At 44.1% G+C, this 14,291-nt stretch overlaps 1 protein-coding gene across 4 annotated transcripts in view; it reads left to right on the top strand.

Annotated features, from left to right (window-relative positions):
• The window catches only part of RRAGD (Ras related GTP binding D), an 83,804-nt gene that overhangs the window by 36,362 nt on the left and 33,151 nt on the right, over nt 1-14,291 (top strand). For 3 of the 4 annotated variants that reach the window (XM_068231142.1, XM_068231141.1, XM_068231143.1), the window contains exon 2: nt 12,217-12,512. In XM_068231142.1, coding sequence (XP_068087243.1) covers nt 12,217-12,512 — 296 coding nt within the window. Of the gene's footprint in view, nt 1-11,718; nt 12,130-12,216; nt 12,513-14,291 lie in introns of those variants that run through there. The other variant, XM_068231144.1, reaches the window with a different exon arrangement.

The following is a 14,291-nucleotide window of genomic DNA, read 5'->3' as shown; positions in this document are numbered from 1 at the left end:
ACGGACGGATGGCCGCATGGAGGCAGCTGCGGCAGCGGTGCTGTTCGCCGCAGCTGCCTTGTATCTCACAGTACCCCCCCTTCTAGGCATGGGCTCCGAACACGCACCACCTGGCCTATCTGGATGCATCCTATGGAACTCCATCCTGAGCTCCTCTGCATGCATGCGAGAGAGTGGTACCCAGGATCTCTCTTCCGGACCATACCCTCGCCAGTGAACCAGATATTACAAAGATTTATGTACTCGCCGAGAATCCAAAATCTTTTCAACTTCATATTCTGGTTCTCCATCAACCACCACAGGGGGGGGGAGGAGTGGCATCCACATACACGGCAGGCTTCAAAGGCGAAACGTGGAACGTCCTACCACCCCTGAAACTGGGGGGAAGTGACACCTTGTAGGTAACATTATTTATTTTTTTTAGAAACAGGATAGGGCCCTATGAATTTGGGACCCAACTTAACAGAGGGCTGCCTTAGGGACAAGTGGCGAGTAGAAATCCACACCAAATCTCCTGGTGTGAAGTTCCACTCCACCGAACGTCTCTTGTCGGCCTGTCTTTTTTGAAGTGAAAAGGCTTTTTTCAAATTTTGCTTGACCTTATTCCAGATGTCCCTCATGGTCTCTGACCAATGTTCCAAGGCTGGAAAAGGTGACGCCACCACTGGCAGGGGTGAACATTTGGGTGATCTCCCCGTAACAACCTGGAAGGGGGAGAACCCTGATGAAGCAGACCTCAAGTTATTGTGGGCAAACTCTGCATAAGGCAAGAACCTGACCCAGTCAGTCTGGGAATCAGCCACGTAGCACCTGAGGAACTGCTCAAGGGCCTGATTTACCCTCTCGGTCTGACCATTGGTCTGTGGGTGGTAGCCAGAGGAAAACGATAACTTCATCCCCATTTGTTGACAAAACGCTTTCCAGAAACGGGAAGTGAACTGGACTCCCCTATCTGACACCACATCCTGGGGAATCCCATGCAACCTGAAGATGTGGAGAACGAATTCCTGTGCAGAGGGGAGTCCGTTCAAGGGGATGAAGTGTGCCATCTTACTAAACCTGTCGACCACCACCCAAATTACCGTTTTACCCTGAGAGGGAGGCAGTTCGCCCGCGAAATCCATGGACACGTGGGTCCAAGGCTCCTCGGGCACTGGCAGAGGCTGTAAGGTGCCGGCAGGCGCTCGTCTAGAAGCCTTACTCCTCGCACAAAAGGTACAGCTTCCCACGAATTCCCTACAATCAGAAGCGATTGAGGGCCACCATACACTTCGATTCAACAATTCTTGGGTGCGAGCCACTCCCGGGTGACCAGCATTTTTATGGGCATGAAATGCCTCCCAAGACCTTAAATCTCAGGTGGAGGGAAACAAAAAGAACCCCCTCTGGTTTGCCCTCAGGAATTTCCCGTTGGAAAGAGCCCAGCTCTGATGCCCAATCCGACTCAACCTGTTCCCCAGAGGGTTCAAAATCCTGCTCAATGGTTTCAACCACTTGGGCTTCACTAGCTGCAAGAGGGATCTGCTTTAGACAGTGGTCATGGCAATATGGAGACCAGCTTATTAGCTGTCTGGTAATCCAATCGATGTCCGGGGAATGCTTCTTTAACCACGGCATGCCCAAGATGATCATGGATGTGGACATTTCTAATACCAGAAACTGCATTTGTTCCCTGTGCAGGGCCCCAATCTGGCATAACAATACTGGCGTCTGAGTAATAGTGAGTGGAAGTGGAGAATCATCCACCGCAGTAATCTTAATCTGCTCCCCCAAAGGAATCAACGGAAATCTAAACTTATTAGCAAATTTTGCAGACATGACATTTACCGCAGACCCAGAATCTAAAAAAGCCTGAGTAGTGTGAACCTGACCCTCCCAAGTGATAGTGCAAGGGAGCAACACCCGTTTATTATTTAGAGGTATGTCAAGATCGCCTAGGGTAGTACCTCCAGCTACTCCTAGGCGATAGAGTTTTCCGCCTTCTTAGGGCAAGCAGAAACCATATGCCCTTTGGGCGCAATATAAGCATAACTTCTCTGCTCGCCTTCTGGTTTTTTCTACCTCTGAGAGTTTGGCCTGTCCAATTTGCATTGGCTCGTCAGCTGGTGGAGAGGAAGGCGTAGGAGCTGAGAAAGTACAGGAGGAAAAATTCCTTGAGGGTTTAGTCCGAGTTTGCTTTTGATAGCGAACTCGTCTATCAATTTTGATGGCCAAGGAAATGGCCTCATCCAGAGTCTTGGGTTCTGGATGACCCAGCATCAGATTAGACACAGCATCGGACAATCCTGACAAAAAACAGTCTAAGAGCGCATACTGCCCCCACCTGGCTGATACTGCCCATCTCCTGAACTCGGCAGCATAACCCTCAACGCAACCTTGACCCTGCCTGAGGATTTTTAACTTCCTTTCAGACATCACGGCCAAATCGGGATCATCGTAAATTATGGCCATGGCCTTAAAGAACTCCTCCACTGAAGTCAAGGCCTCATGTCCGGTAGGGAGACTGTATGCCCAGGACTGGGAATCTCCAGACAATAAAGTTTTAACGAACGTGACCCTCTGACTTTCTGTACCTGAAGAAAGGGGTCGTAATTCGAAGTATGATAAGCATCTATGCTTAAAATTACTAAAATCTGAGCGATGCCCCGAGAATTTGGGGGTACCCTCGGCTCGATCACAGAAGGGGGAGACACTCAGGTATTAGGGTCCAATAAACGGTTAACTGACTCAGCTAGTTGGTCAATCTTAATCTGTTGAGCGTTCACCGTTTTAATGCGTTCATTCACGGTGGTGGTTAACACGTCGACCCGTTGGCAGAGTGCCTCCATTATACTTTACTGGTCTGTTCGGTCTTGTGTCGTAGCTCAGGTGTCTGATTATATGGTGATCTGCAGAATCACCAATAATACAGACGCTATACTTGATTATGGGTGATCTGCAGAATCACCAATAATACTAGTATAGCAGACAAAGAGCTGGGTGTGTAGTGATTTGGTGCAACCGTAACTTTAATAGTTGAATGAGACCTCACCAGAGGGGCTGGTGAGGTACTATCAGTACACTGAGCGTGCACTAGAGTACAAGCTCCAGCAAGCTGGAGAAAACAATATCAAGGAGTCCGAATCTCCCGTGGAGTGGGTGATTCAGGAAGTACTGCAGCCAAGGAGACACAATAAAACTACAATGACAACCAGCCCAGTTACAATTTGAACTCGGAATTTACAATGTCTCCCCATCACCAGAGTCTAATTTATGTTATGTTGAGGGAACTGTTGATCTTATCAATTTAGCCAGGATGCCTGGGAAAGCCTCCTGAGTAACAGTTAAGTCATCTAATTACATTTATGTCTGTAAGAATGTTTCTCCTCTGTATGTCAGTGTACATAAGCTGTGTTTTTCAGTTTTTGTCAGGAACCAGTCCGACGAAGGCTTTTTATAAGCTGAAAGCTCACTGTTTTTTCATCTCTAAGTTAGCCAATAAATGGTATCATCCTGATTCAAAACTCCTTGCTTTTACTGATAGCCAACACGGTACAACACTCTACTACTTCTACTATGCTGAAAGATACCGGTCTTGTGTCGTAGCTCAGATGTCTGATTATAGGGTGATCTGCAGAATCACCAATAATACAGACGCTATACCTGATTATGGGTGATCTGCAGAATCACCAATAATACTAGTATAGCAGACAAAGAGCTGGGTGTGTAGTGATTTGGTGCAACCGTAACTTTAATAGTTGAATGAGACCTCATCAGAGGGGCTGGTGAGGTACTATCAGTACACTGAGCGTGCACTAGAGTACAAGCTCCAGCAAGCTGGAGAAAACAATATCAAGGAGTCTAAATCTCCCGTGGAGCGGGTGATTCAGGAAGTACTGCAGCCAAGACAAGAGAATAATCAGTAATCAGGCAGAGGTTCAGCAACAGGAAGGTACATATCGGTACAGAATCGTGAGACAAGAGAGTAATCGGTAATCAGGCAGAGGTTCAGCAACAGGTAGACAGATAGGCAAAAGTACAGGATCAGAGTCAGAGAAATCGCTAAGAGTCATACACAGGAGATCAATACAATAAGCAATATCCTAGTCTAGGTGTGAAATCCTTGGCATCAACACCCGGGAACTCGTCTAACAAATAACAATAGCAAGGTAGCAATATCCTAGACTAGGTGTGAAATCCTTACCATCAACACCTGGGATCTAGTCTAAGGTCTGAGCGCTAACACGCAGGTATTCACGACAACAGACAGTGTGAGAATGAAGCCCAGAGGCTTATAAAGCAGAGGAGACCCCACTGGCACGCCCCTCCTGAATCAGCCAATCCTGGGCGCCGTGGGACTCCTCTGACGTCAGCTGACCAGCAGGTCAGCTGACGGGCTTCCTCCCCGCATAAAGGTCCCGTCTGTGCGCGCGCCCGCGCGCTAAGGTGACCCCGGCAAGTGAGCAGGCTCCTTCCTCGGCGTCCTGGACGCTGGACGGACGGATGGCCGCATGGAGGCAGCTGCGGCGGCGGTGCTGTTCGCCGCAGCTGCCTTGTATCTTACAATACCGCAAATTTCCTGGAACTGAAAAAAGACCTTAATGGGGTTATCCGGGATAAATAAAGTAAATAAACGCTACTTACCGGGGGCTTCCTCCAGCCCCAAGCTCCCAGGACGTCCCACGACGCAGCTCTCCCCACAGCCGTTCGCCGGAGCTCCGACCCGGTCCCCGGCGATGACGTCAGAGCGACCTGGTGGTTGCTCTGTACTGCGCCTGCGCGAGAGCGGCGCTGTCAATCGCCGCCACGTGGGCCGGAGCGGACTGCGCAGGTGCAGAGCTACTTCACCTGCGCAGTCCGCTCCGGCCCATGTGGCGGTGATTGACAGCGCTGCTCGCGCAGGCACAGTACAGAGCGACAGAGCAACCTACAGGTCGCTCTGACGTCCTCCCCAAGGACCGGGACGGACCTGCGGCGAATGGCTGCGGGGAGAGCTGCAGCGTGGGACGTCCTGGGAGCTTTGGGCTGGAGGAAGTGGTCTGAAAACCACTGCGCCTGCGTTACTGTGTCCTCGCTCCCGCTGTCACCAGGAGCGTACTGCGCAGGTACAGACCATACTGGGCCTGCGCAGTACGCTCCTGGTGACATCAGCTGGAGTGAGGACACGCCAATGCAGGCGCAGTGGTTTTCAGACTTTAACCACTTCACCACTGAGGGGTTTTACCCCTTGAGCACCAGAGCAATTTTCACCTTTCAGCGCTCCTTCCATTCATTCGTCTATAACTTTATCATTACTTATCGCAATGAAATGAACTATATCTTGTTTTTTCCACCACCAATTAGGCTTTCTTTAGGTGGGACATTATGCCAAGAATTATTTTATTCTAAATGTGTTTTAATGGGAAAATAGGAAAAATGTGGGAAAAAAATTAATTATTTTTTCAGTTTTCGGCCATTATAGTTTTTAAATAATGCATGCTACTGTAATTAAAACCCATGAAATTTATTTGCCCTTTTGTCCCGGTTATAAAACCGTTTAAATTATGTCCCTATCACAATGTTTGGCGCCAATATTTTATTTGGAAATAAAGGTGCATTTTTTTCAGTTTTGCGTCCATCCCTAATTACAAGCCCATAGTTTATAAAGGAACAGTGTTATACCTTCTTGACAAATATTTAAAAAGTTCAGTCCCTAAGGTAACTATTTATGTATTTTTTTTAATTGTAAATTTTTTAAAAAATTTTTTATTACAAAAAAATAATAATGGGAGTGTGGGAGGTAATGAGTTAATTTTTTGTGTAACACTAATTTATTTCTATGTAAAAAATGCTTAGGGTGTAGTTTTACTATTTGGCCACAAGATGGCAACAGTAACTTTTTGTTTATTGCGACCTGCGAGCGTCCTCCTGGACGCTCGCAGGAAGTACTAGGAGGCTGTGAGTGTTTGTTTTTTTTCACAATGATCACGCTGCCCATCGGAGAGCAGCGGATCATTGCGGGGCTTAGATCAACGAACGGGAATGGATTTTCCCATTCATTGATCTCCGGGCGAGCGGGCAGCGTCGTGTTTACTAGCGGCGGGCGGTGTGTTTACGAGCGGGAGCGCGGGCAGCGGCGGGAGCGCGGAAAGTACAGATTTCTCCGTCCCTGGGGGTTAAAGGATGGAAAAAGGGACGGAGAAATTCGTATGGGCAGGGGTAAAGTGGTTAAAGTCTGAAATTCCAGAAGTAAACCGGAGGCAGGGACCAGAGCATCGGTGAGTAACTGCACCGGCACAGGATGTCTGCGGGGGACCATTAGAAGCCCCGGGTAAGTTCAACTCTTTTTTCCCCCGACCCCCCCCCCCCCCCCCCCCCCCCCACAGTATTCCTTTAAAGTGAACCAGAGATGAAAATAAACGAATGCGATAAACAACTGGATATGTCCTTCCACTCCTAAAAATGACTCTTTTAGATATCTCAAGGTTTTATTTTACGTATAAACATTTACAAAGCATATTTAATGTTTTATAGTCTCTGCTCAATTGCAGTGTCTCAAGAGTTCCAGAGTAAAAATACATGAACTGTTGACCTTTTTATCTTTTCCTCTCACAGTAAAAAGCCCAGGTATCTGCTTAGGAAAGTGTTTTATAGCTGTAATTTATCAGTAAGCCACTTGGTCCTGACTGGAGAAAAACTATAAGTTCCATAGCTAATTAAAAACTCTTTCAGGCAGGGAAAAAAGAAAAGGAGCATAGCATTAGTGTCTGTATGCTTGCCACTGTATAGGCTTATGTTTATTTAATCATGTCATCTCTGGTACACTTTAAGAAGGAATCGCACAGTAGGTTTTATATGAAACGTTTTAGATTTTTATTTAGCACTTAGGACAGTGCATTTAATGATGTGCATAGCTTTTTTCTCTGTGCATGAGTATCTCCGTGCTACTGCGGCGCAAACCTACTGGGGACTGCACAGTGCAACCGTACTCGCACACACAGAGTAAAGTTTGGGCCATGAATTTAAAGCTAGGTGGAAGAAGGGTTGAGTTTAGAGGGACTGGGGTTGCAGAATGGGATCTAATCACTTTCTCTTTACAGCTACATCCTCAAGTTTACCCACAAAAGGATGTGCCTCTTCAGATTTAATTAAAGGAAAATACATTTTTGCATGTAGAGTTTTTTTTTTTTTTTTTTACTGCCCTAGGGGATGTGCTGTTCCCAAAACCTGATTGCAGCAGCACCTGGCTCCCCCTGTTGTGAGTCCAATATAAGCATATGTACCACTCCGCTGTAGGTATGAGTTGGGTGGCAGCCATGGAGAATAATGTATAAATACCACCCACACATCAACCAGATAGAAATAACAGAGCAATCACTTGTCTGTTTCCAGTGAACAGCAGGAGAGAGCAGAAGGATGCTGTGACTTGGACTTTACAAATGCTTTTGACACTGTTCCCAATCCCAACAATAGCCTAGTGCAGAAGCTGAGGATACAGGGACTAGGAGAAAATGTGTGTATGTGGATAGAGAACTGGTTAAGGGATAGAAGGCAAAGAGTGGTGGTAAACGAAACATACTCAAAATGGAAAACTGTTAGCAGTGGGGTATCGCAGGGGTCAGTCCTTGGTCCAATTCTTTTCAATTTATTTATTAATGATTTAGTAGATGGAATACACAGTAATGTAGCCATCTTTGCAGATGATACCAAGTTATGCAGAATTATCAACACTAAGACTGATAGTGACATATTACAACAGGACCTTGACAACATGGCCATATGGGCAGGTACGTGGCAGATTAAATTTTATGTTGATAAATGTAAAGTCATGCACTTAGGATGTACCAAGGGTAAGTCATCGTATAATATAAATGGCATACAGCTGGGAACATCTGACTTGGAGAATGACTTACAAATACTGGTTGATAACAAGTTAGATAATCGTATACAATGCCAAGCAGCGGTAGCTAAGCAAATACAATTCTGGGAGGCATAAAAAGGGTAATATTTCGAGATGCTAGTATACTACTCCCTCAGTATAAACCACTTGAGACCACATCTGGAGTATGGGATACAGTTTTGGGCACCACACAATAGAAAGGACATTGACCTTCTGGAATAGGTAACAAAGACGGGAAACTAAATTAATCAGAGGGATGGAAGAGCTCACTTACCAAGTAAGGTTGGAAAAACTGGGCTTATCTAGCTTGGAAAAAAGGCGACTGAGAGCTGACCCGACTACAATGTATAAATACATCAGAGTACAACCCTAGGGATTAGCTTTTTGTTGCTATCTATTTAGAAAGGGGTCCTTCACAGTGAGAGTGGTTAAAACTGGAATATCATACCTCAGGAAGTAGTTATGACGAACTCTATATCTGCATTTAAAGAGGGCTTGGATGCTTTCCTTGCATTGAAGGGCATCCGCGGTTATAATTATTAGGTAATTCCCAGAAGAGTTGATCCAGGGATTTATCTGACTTCCATCTGGAGTCGGGAAGGAATTTTCCCCTTTAAAAGGCTAATTGGCCCAAGCCTTGTAAGGTTTTTTGCCTTCCCCTGGATCAACTGAGATATCAACTGGTTTATGTGCAGGTTCAGGATGGTGTTTTTAAAAAATTTTTTTCGTGGTTGGACTTGATGGGCGATTGTCTTTTTTCTATATATATAAAAAGGAAATAGCGCTCCTGCTGTGTCCACAGTCCAAAATGACAATATATAAAGTCCTGTAAATCCAATTCTGTGCCAGACTTGATCTCCAGAAAGCAAATGGAATGACCACCACCACCTCACCCTCAGAAGTGGGCACTCACCCTTAGAAGATGACCCTCGGCTAGATGGGTCTCAATCGCCTCTGGGATATTTTCAGGCAATCCCCTGCCTATACTGGCTCCTTTAAACAGTACTTTATCCAACAGTAAGTCCACAGCATTCACCTCAAATAAAACACATGTTCCTTCCCAACCCTCTCCCCCCACTGCTAACCACTCTGTAACCCGGCCACAATAAAGGGATTTTATGCAGCAGTGCCCGCCTTTCTCCTTTCTTCAAGACGCTGTGGCATATCGGTGCACGCTGCAGGTAAGCCCACCTGTGGCCGTTCCATCCCTGCCGCATACTGGTGCCAGTTTTTTCTATTTTCTTTTTTTCCTAACACATGTTCCTTCCCATAGCGTAAAACCATATGAAAAATTTAATTATATTAAAAATGCACACTCACATTCCAGTAGATTTTTGAAGAGCATAGAGTTTTATAGGGCTCTACCCCTTCACGTTGGCCACCTGGCTGGCTCCCTGTGTCCGCATGGATGACCGTTCCTCGGTCTCCCTGCACGCCACGCCGGCTAACTTCCGCTTCTGCAGGCCACGCCCTACTAGTTTCGTCCTATTGGACTCATCAGGAGCATGCGCAGAAGTTTCCGTAACGCGTAATTATAGCCGCATGCCCTCCCCGTTCCTCCCCCAAAACCTAATTGGCTCCACCGCCGCTTCCGCGTTCCAGCCACCTTGGAGCGCAGGCAGACCAACTAGATGTACTAGTTGGTGGGCGGAGCGTAGCCTTCAGTCTCGGGAGACTGTAGCGGTGAAATCGCCGCTTAATTGTATTGTACAGCATTGCGATCTGCAGCAGTGCTGTACTGGGGACAGCCGTGTGACACGGCTGTCCCCCTGGGGTACAAGAGAGCGATCGGCTCTCATAGGCTGAAGCCTATGACAGCCGATCGCCGTTATTGGCTGCCTGTGGGGTGGGAGGGACGGAGGGAAATAAATATATTTAAAAATTCACAAATTTAATAAAAAAAAAAAAAAAATATTTTTATAAAAACAAACAAACACTGCAGGGTCGGTCAGACCCCACCAATAGAGAGCTCTGTTGGTGGGGACAAAAGGGGGGGGGGAGAATCACTTGTGTGCTGTGTTGTGCGGTCCTGCAGCTTGGCCTTAAAGCTGCAGTGACCAATTTTGAACAAAATGGCCTGGTCACTGGGGGGCTTAAGCTCATGGTCCTCAAGAGGTTAAGAAAACTAAAATTGTCCTAAATGATTACGAAGCAGGCACCACTGGACATTTGAAACTTGTATGCTTATTTATATTTTTTAATACAGTGGAAGGTCCACAAATCCCTTCATTGCAGGGAATGCTCCATCACAATTAGCTGGATAGGTTCAGTGCATTGGGGTATAGGTTCCATGTATTGAGGGATGCAAGGAAGCGTTCTACAGCTCTAAACTGTCAGGGTGCTCAGTAAGATAAAAATGGCCTGCATATTTTATAATAATTAGTGATAGGTTGACTTTTAAATAGTATAATGTTTGGTGGTGCTATAACTGCATTACTAAACGTACTATATACTGAAAATTACTTCCAACAACTATTACATATGCGTGCTCTTCAGTATTTCTACAACATTTTCTCTAACACCCTGTTTTGTATTCAGAGAAAATCACTGTCATGCAGTCATTGGCAGGAATTCAAATCAGCACAAAGAACAGAAGTAGTGAAGTACAACAGTACATCTTGTGTGTTCATGTCTCTTGGCGTGTCTGCTTGTTTTCTTGTCAGTGCTTATTTGGCATAGTGAAGTAATGTAGCAGGTGTCTGCCACTAAGATTAGTGTGACAAGAGCACAAGGTCAGTCCAGATTTCCTGTTCCTGTACAGCCACACAGATATTTATATAAACAACTTTGTTGTGAAAACAGATACAACCCCTGTACATTGTGTACGCTTGCGCACATTTTGAACAAAGTGTAAGAAACAATGCATAATACATTTGCGATACATATGTGGGAATAAATGAATCAGCAACCCTTCACCCATAAAGACTTTGTCATGATGTACAGTGGCATAGCTAGGAATCATGTAAATGTATGCAATTTCTGGTACTGTACCTTTTTTTATCAACAAGAATATTGTTATTTTATTGAAAAAAGAATTAGAGGTTAAATAAAAAGACAATATACAGCAGCCAAATATAACAAATTTCCTTAGACTAGGTTGACAGTGGGACGTTATGGTCCCATGTTATAAAGTGTTAGCATTGCATTGTAATTGATGTGTTATGGTAATGCACTGCTGCAGTGCCCTCTAAAAACACACATTAACAGATACAGGGAAGCATACACTTCATTGCCTGTATGCTTCACTGTGCCTACTGTATGTGAAGTTAACGCTGCATAAATATGGGTTTCGACTTTTTTGTTGCTTTGTAATTTTACGTTGTGACGTTAACATCGCATCACAATGCAACATCCCACTGTGAACTTAGCCTTATACAAAACTGTTATCAGAAAATACAACAGCCAGATAAGGATCAATACTACAAATAAGAACTTGTAATGAACAATAAAACACTTATTTTGGCCAAGACAACTCACCACTAGCTATACATCTAATAGACCTTATTTACGATAACTGTTACATAGAATACTAGTAAAAAGCCCGCCCATTAAAAAATGGGCGCTAGGCTACGGGCGCTCTCCCCCCCCCCCCCCAGCAACGTGTCCACAGATGCGTCCCGCTCGCCTGTCCTCCACCGATGTCTGCAGTATATGCACACAGGGAGATTTTGCTTGCTTGGCAGTTGGAAAAACCTGTTAATTCCCACAATGCAATGAGGTTCTCAGACAGCAAACTGTCAAGTCTGTAAGCAGGGACACACACACACACACACACACACACACACAGGGACAGGACGCAGAGACATAGGGGGTTTATTATATAGGATATTGTTGTATGACTGTAAGTTACCAACAAACAGTGTCAACTCTTAGAGCAGCAAAAGAGACCCTTGCAGGCTTCTTTTGCACTGCATATTGCAATTTTGATTTCCGATTCCGATTTGCAATTTTCACTGGATGCTAGCAACAAAAGAAGAAAAACGCAGAAAAAGTGCAGCATACAGGACTTTTTATCACATAAAAAAATCAGAATCAGAATCGCATGTAAAATTGCATCAAAATCTGAAATCAGAATTGCATGTAGTGTAAAAGAGCTCACAATAAGTGATTTATTTATGTGCAATTTCAGAGATAAGCTACTATGATATCTTGGCCCCCTTTCTCCCTCACCCTTCTGGTGTTTTTGAGTTTTTTCTGGCCCCAGCCCCTAAGTGCTGAATATCAACACATTCTGGACCAAATATATAAAAAAAACTTTTAAGATTGTAAAGGTATTTTTTTTTAATTTTGTAGTTGTGTCAACATCAACAGGATGTAAAATGAAATACAAAGTAAACTAATACTTTTTTTCTCTCCAGTTTTAGATTTTACAGACCCATTTAGCACAGAAGTCAAGCCAAGAATCCTATTAATGGGATTACGTAGAAGTGGAAAATCTTCAATCCAGAAAGTTGTGTTTCATAAAATGTCCCCTAATGAAACGCTGTTTCTAGAGAGCACGAATAAGATCTGCAGGGAGGATGTCTCAAACAGCTCATTTGTGAACTTCCAGATATGGGACTTTCCAGGGCAAATCGACTTCTTTGATCCTACGTTTGACTATGAAATGATATTTAGAGGAACAGGAGCTCTGATATTTGTCATTGATTCACAGGTAAATTCAGAAGTCTCGCTACTGTGTTCTTGGTTGGCAAGTGCAGGCTAGAAGTTGGTCTGTTGTTGTAATAAAATTAAACTTGAAATAGACGCCAACCTGTTCACAACATAGTAGGCTCCACTGGACTCCCCTGGACTCTGCCCTCCCCTCTCTTCCTTCTTCCTTTTCTTTCTCTTCTTCCTTCTCTTCTCCTTGGTCAGGAGAAGGGAAACAGAGGGCGAATGGGCAGTTTAGCCCTTTTCTCCCTCTTTTCTAGCCCTGTCTGTAAAGGCTGGCCCCCAGTTCTGGTCACTGTGGGGCTTCTAAGGACCGTATTTTGTGTTTTATGTTAACTATTTAAAGTTAAGGTTGTACATACTGTATATTTGGGTTTGACCTTCCTGGCACATGATGCCTTTGGCTGGCAGAATGTTCGCAAACCAAAAATGTTCCAACTGTACCGCATATGTGCAACTGTTTCTTTTGTTACTATTGTTGTATTACTTAAAAATCAATAAAAATATTGAAACCAAAATTAACCACTTCCCAACTGAGGGGTTTTACCCCCTGACCACCAGAGCAATTTTCACCTTTCAGCGCTCCTTCCATTCATTCGTCTATAATTTTATCATTACTTATCGCAATGAAATGAACTATATCTTGTTTTTTTCGCCACCAATTAGGCTTTCTTTAGGTGGGACATTATGCCAAGAATTATTTTATTCTAAATGTGTTTTAATGGGAAAATAGGAAAAAATGTGGGAAAAATTATTATTTTTCAGTTTTCGGCCTTTATAGTTTTTAAATAATGCATGCTACTGTAATTAAAACCCATTAAATGTATATGCCTATTTATCCCGGTTATAAAACCGTTTAAATCATGTCCCTATCACAATGTTTGCCGTCAATATTTTAATTGGAAATAAAGGTGCATTTTTTTCAGTTTTGCGTCCATCCCTAATTACAAGCCCATAGTTTATAAAGTAACAGTGTTATACCCTCTTGACATAAATATTTAAAAAGTTCAGTCCCTAAGGTAACTATTTATGTATTTTTTTAAATTGTAAATTTTTTATTTTTTTTTAATTACAAAAAAAAAATTGGGGAGTGTGGGAGGTAAGGAGTTAATTTTTTGTGTAAAACTAGTTTATTTGTGTGTAAAAAATGTGTAGGGTGTAGTTTTACTATTTGGCCACAAGATGGCAACAGTAACTTTTTGTTTCATGCGACCTGCAAGCGTCCTTCCGGACGCTTGCAGGAAGTAGAAAGAGGCTGGGACTTTGTTATTGCTCACAATGATCGCGCTGCTCAGCCGAGCGGCAGCGGATCATTGCGGGGCTTAGATCAACGAACGGGAATGGATTTTCCCGTTCGTTGATCTCTGGGCGAGCGGGCGGCAGCGTGTATACGAGCGGGAGCGCGGGCAGCGGCGGGAGTGCGCAAAGTACGGATTTCTCCGTCCCTGGGGGTTAAAGGATGGAAAAAGGGACGGAGAAATCCGTACGGGCGGGGGTAAAGTGGTTAAACTTGAAATGAATTGCTAGGCTAACCTCAGTATTCCATAAAAATGTGCAAAGTATTTAGGTGGTTTGATTTATTATTAACTTTTATTTATTGTGCACCAAGATATTACATAGCATTGTATATTTAAAAAAACAAAACATTAATTTAGCAAGAGCCATAATTCCCATGCAACAATATTACCAAGGCAGATGTCCAACACTAGACATTAATGATTGCAGTTCATATATCTGTGTCCAACTGTTCAGCCAGAAAAGTGACATAATAATTTCATCA

The sequence above is a fragment of the Hyperolius riggenbachi genome, chromosome 4 (genome assembly GCF_040937935.1).
Source record: "Hyperolius riggenbachi isolate aHypRig1 chromosome 4, aHypRig1.pri, whole genome shotgun sequence".
Taxonomy (NCBI): Eukaryota; Metazoa; Chordata; class Amphibia; order Anura; family Hyperoliidae; genus Hyperolius; species Hyperolius riggenbachi.
Note: the sequence above shows the minus strand (reverse complement) of the source record. Positions and strands in the feature narration are given on the sequence as shown.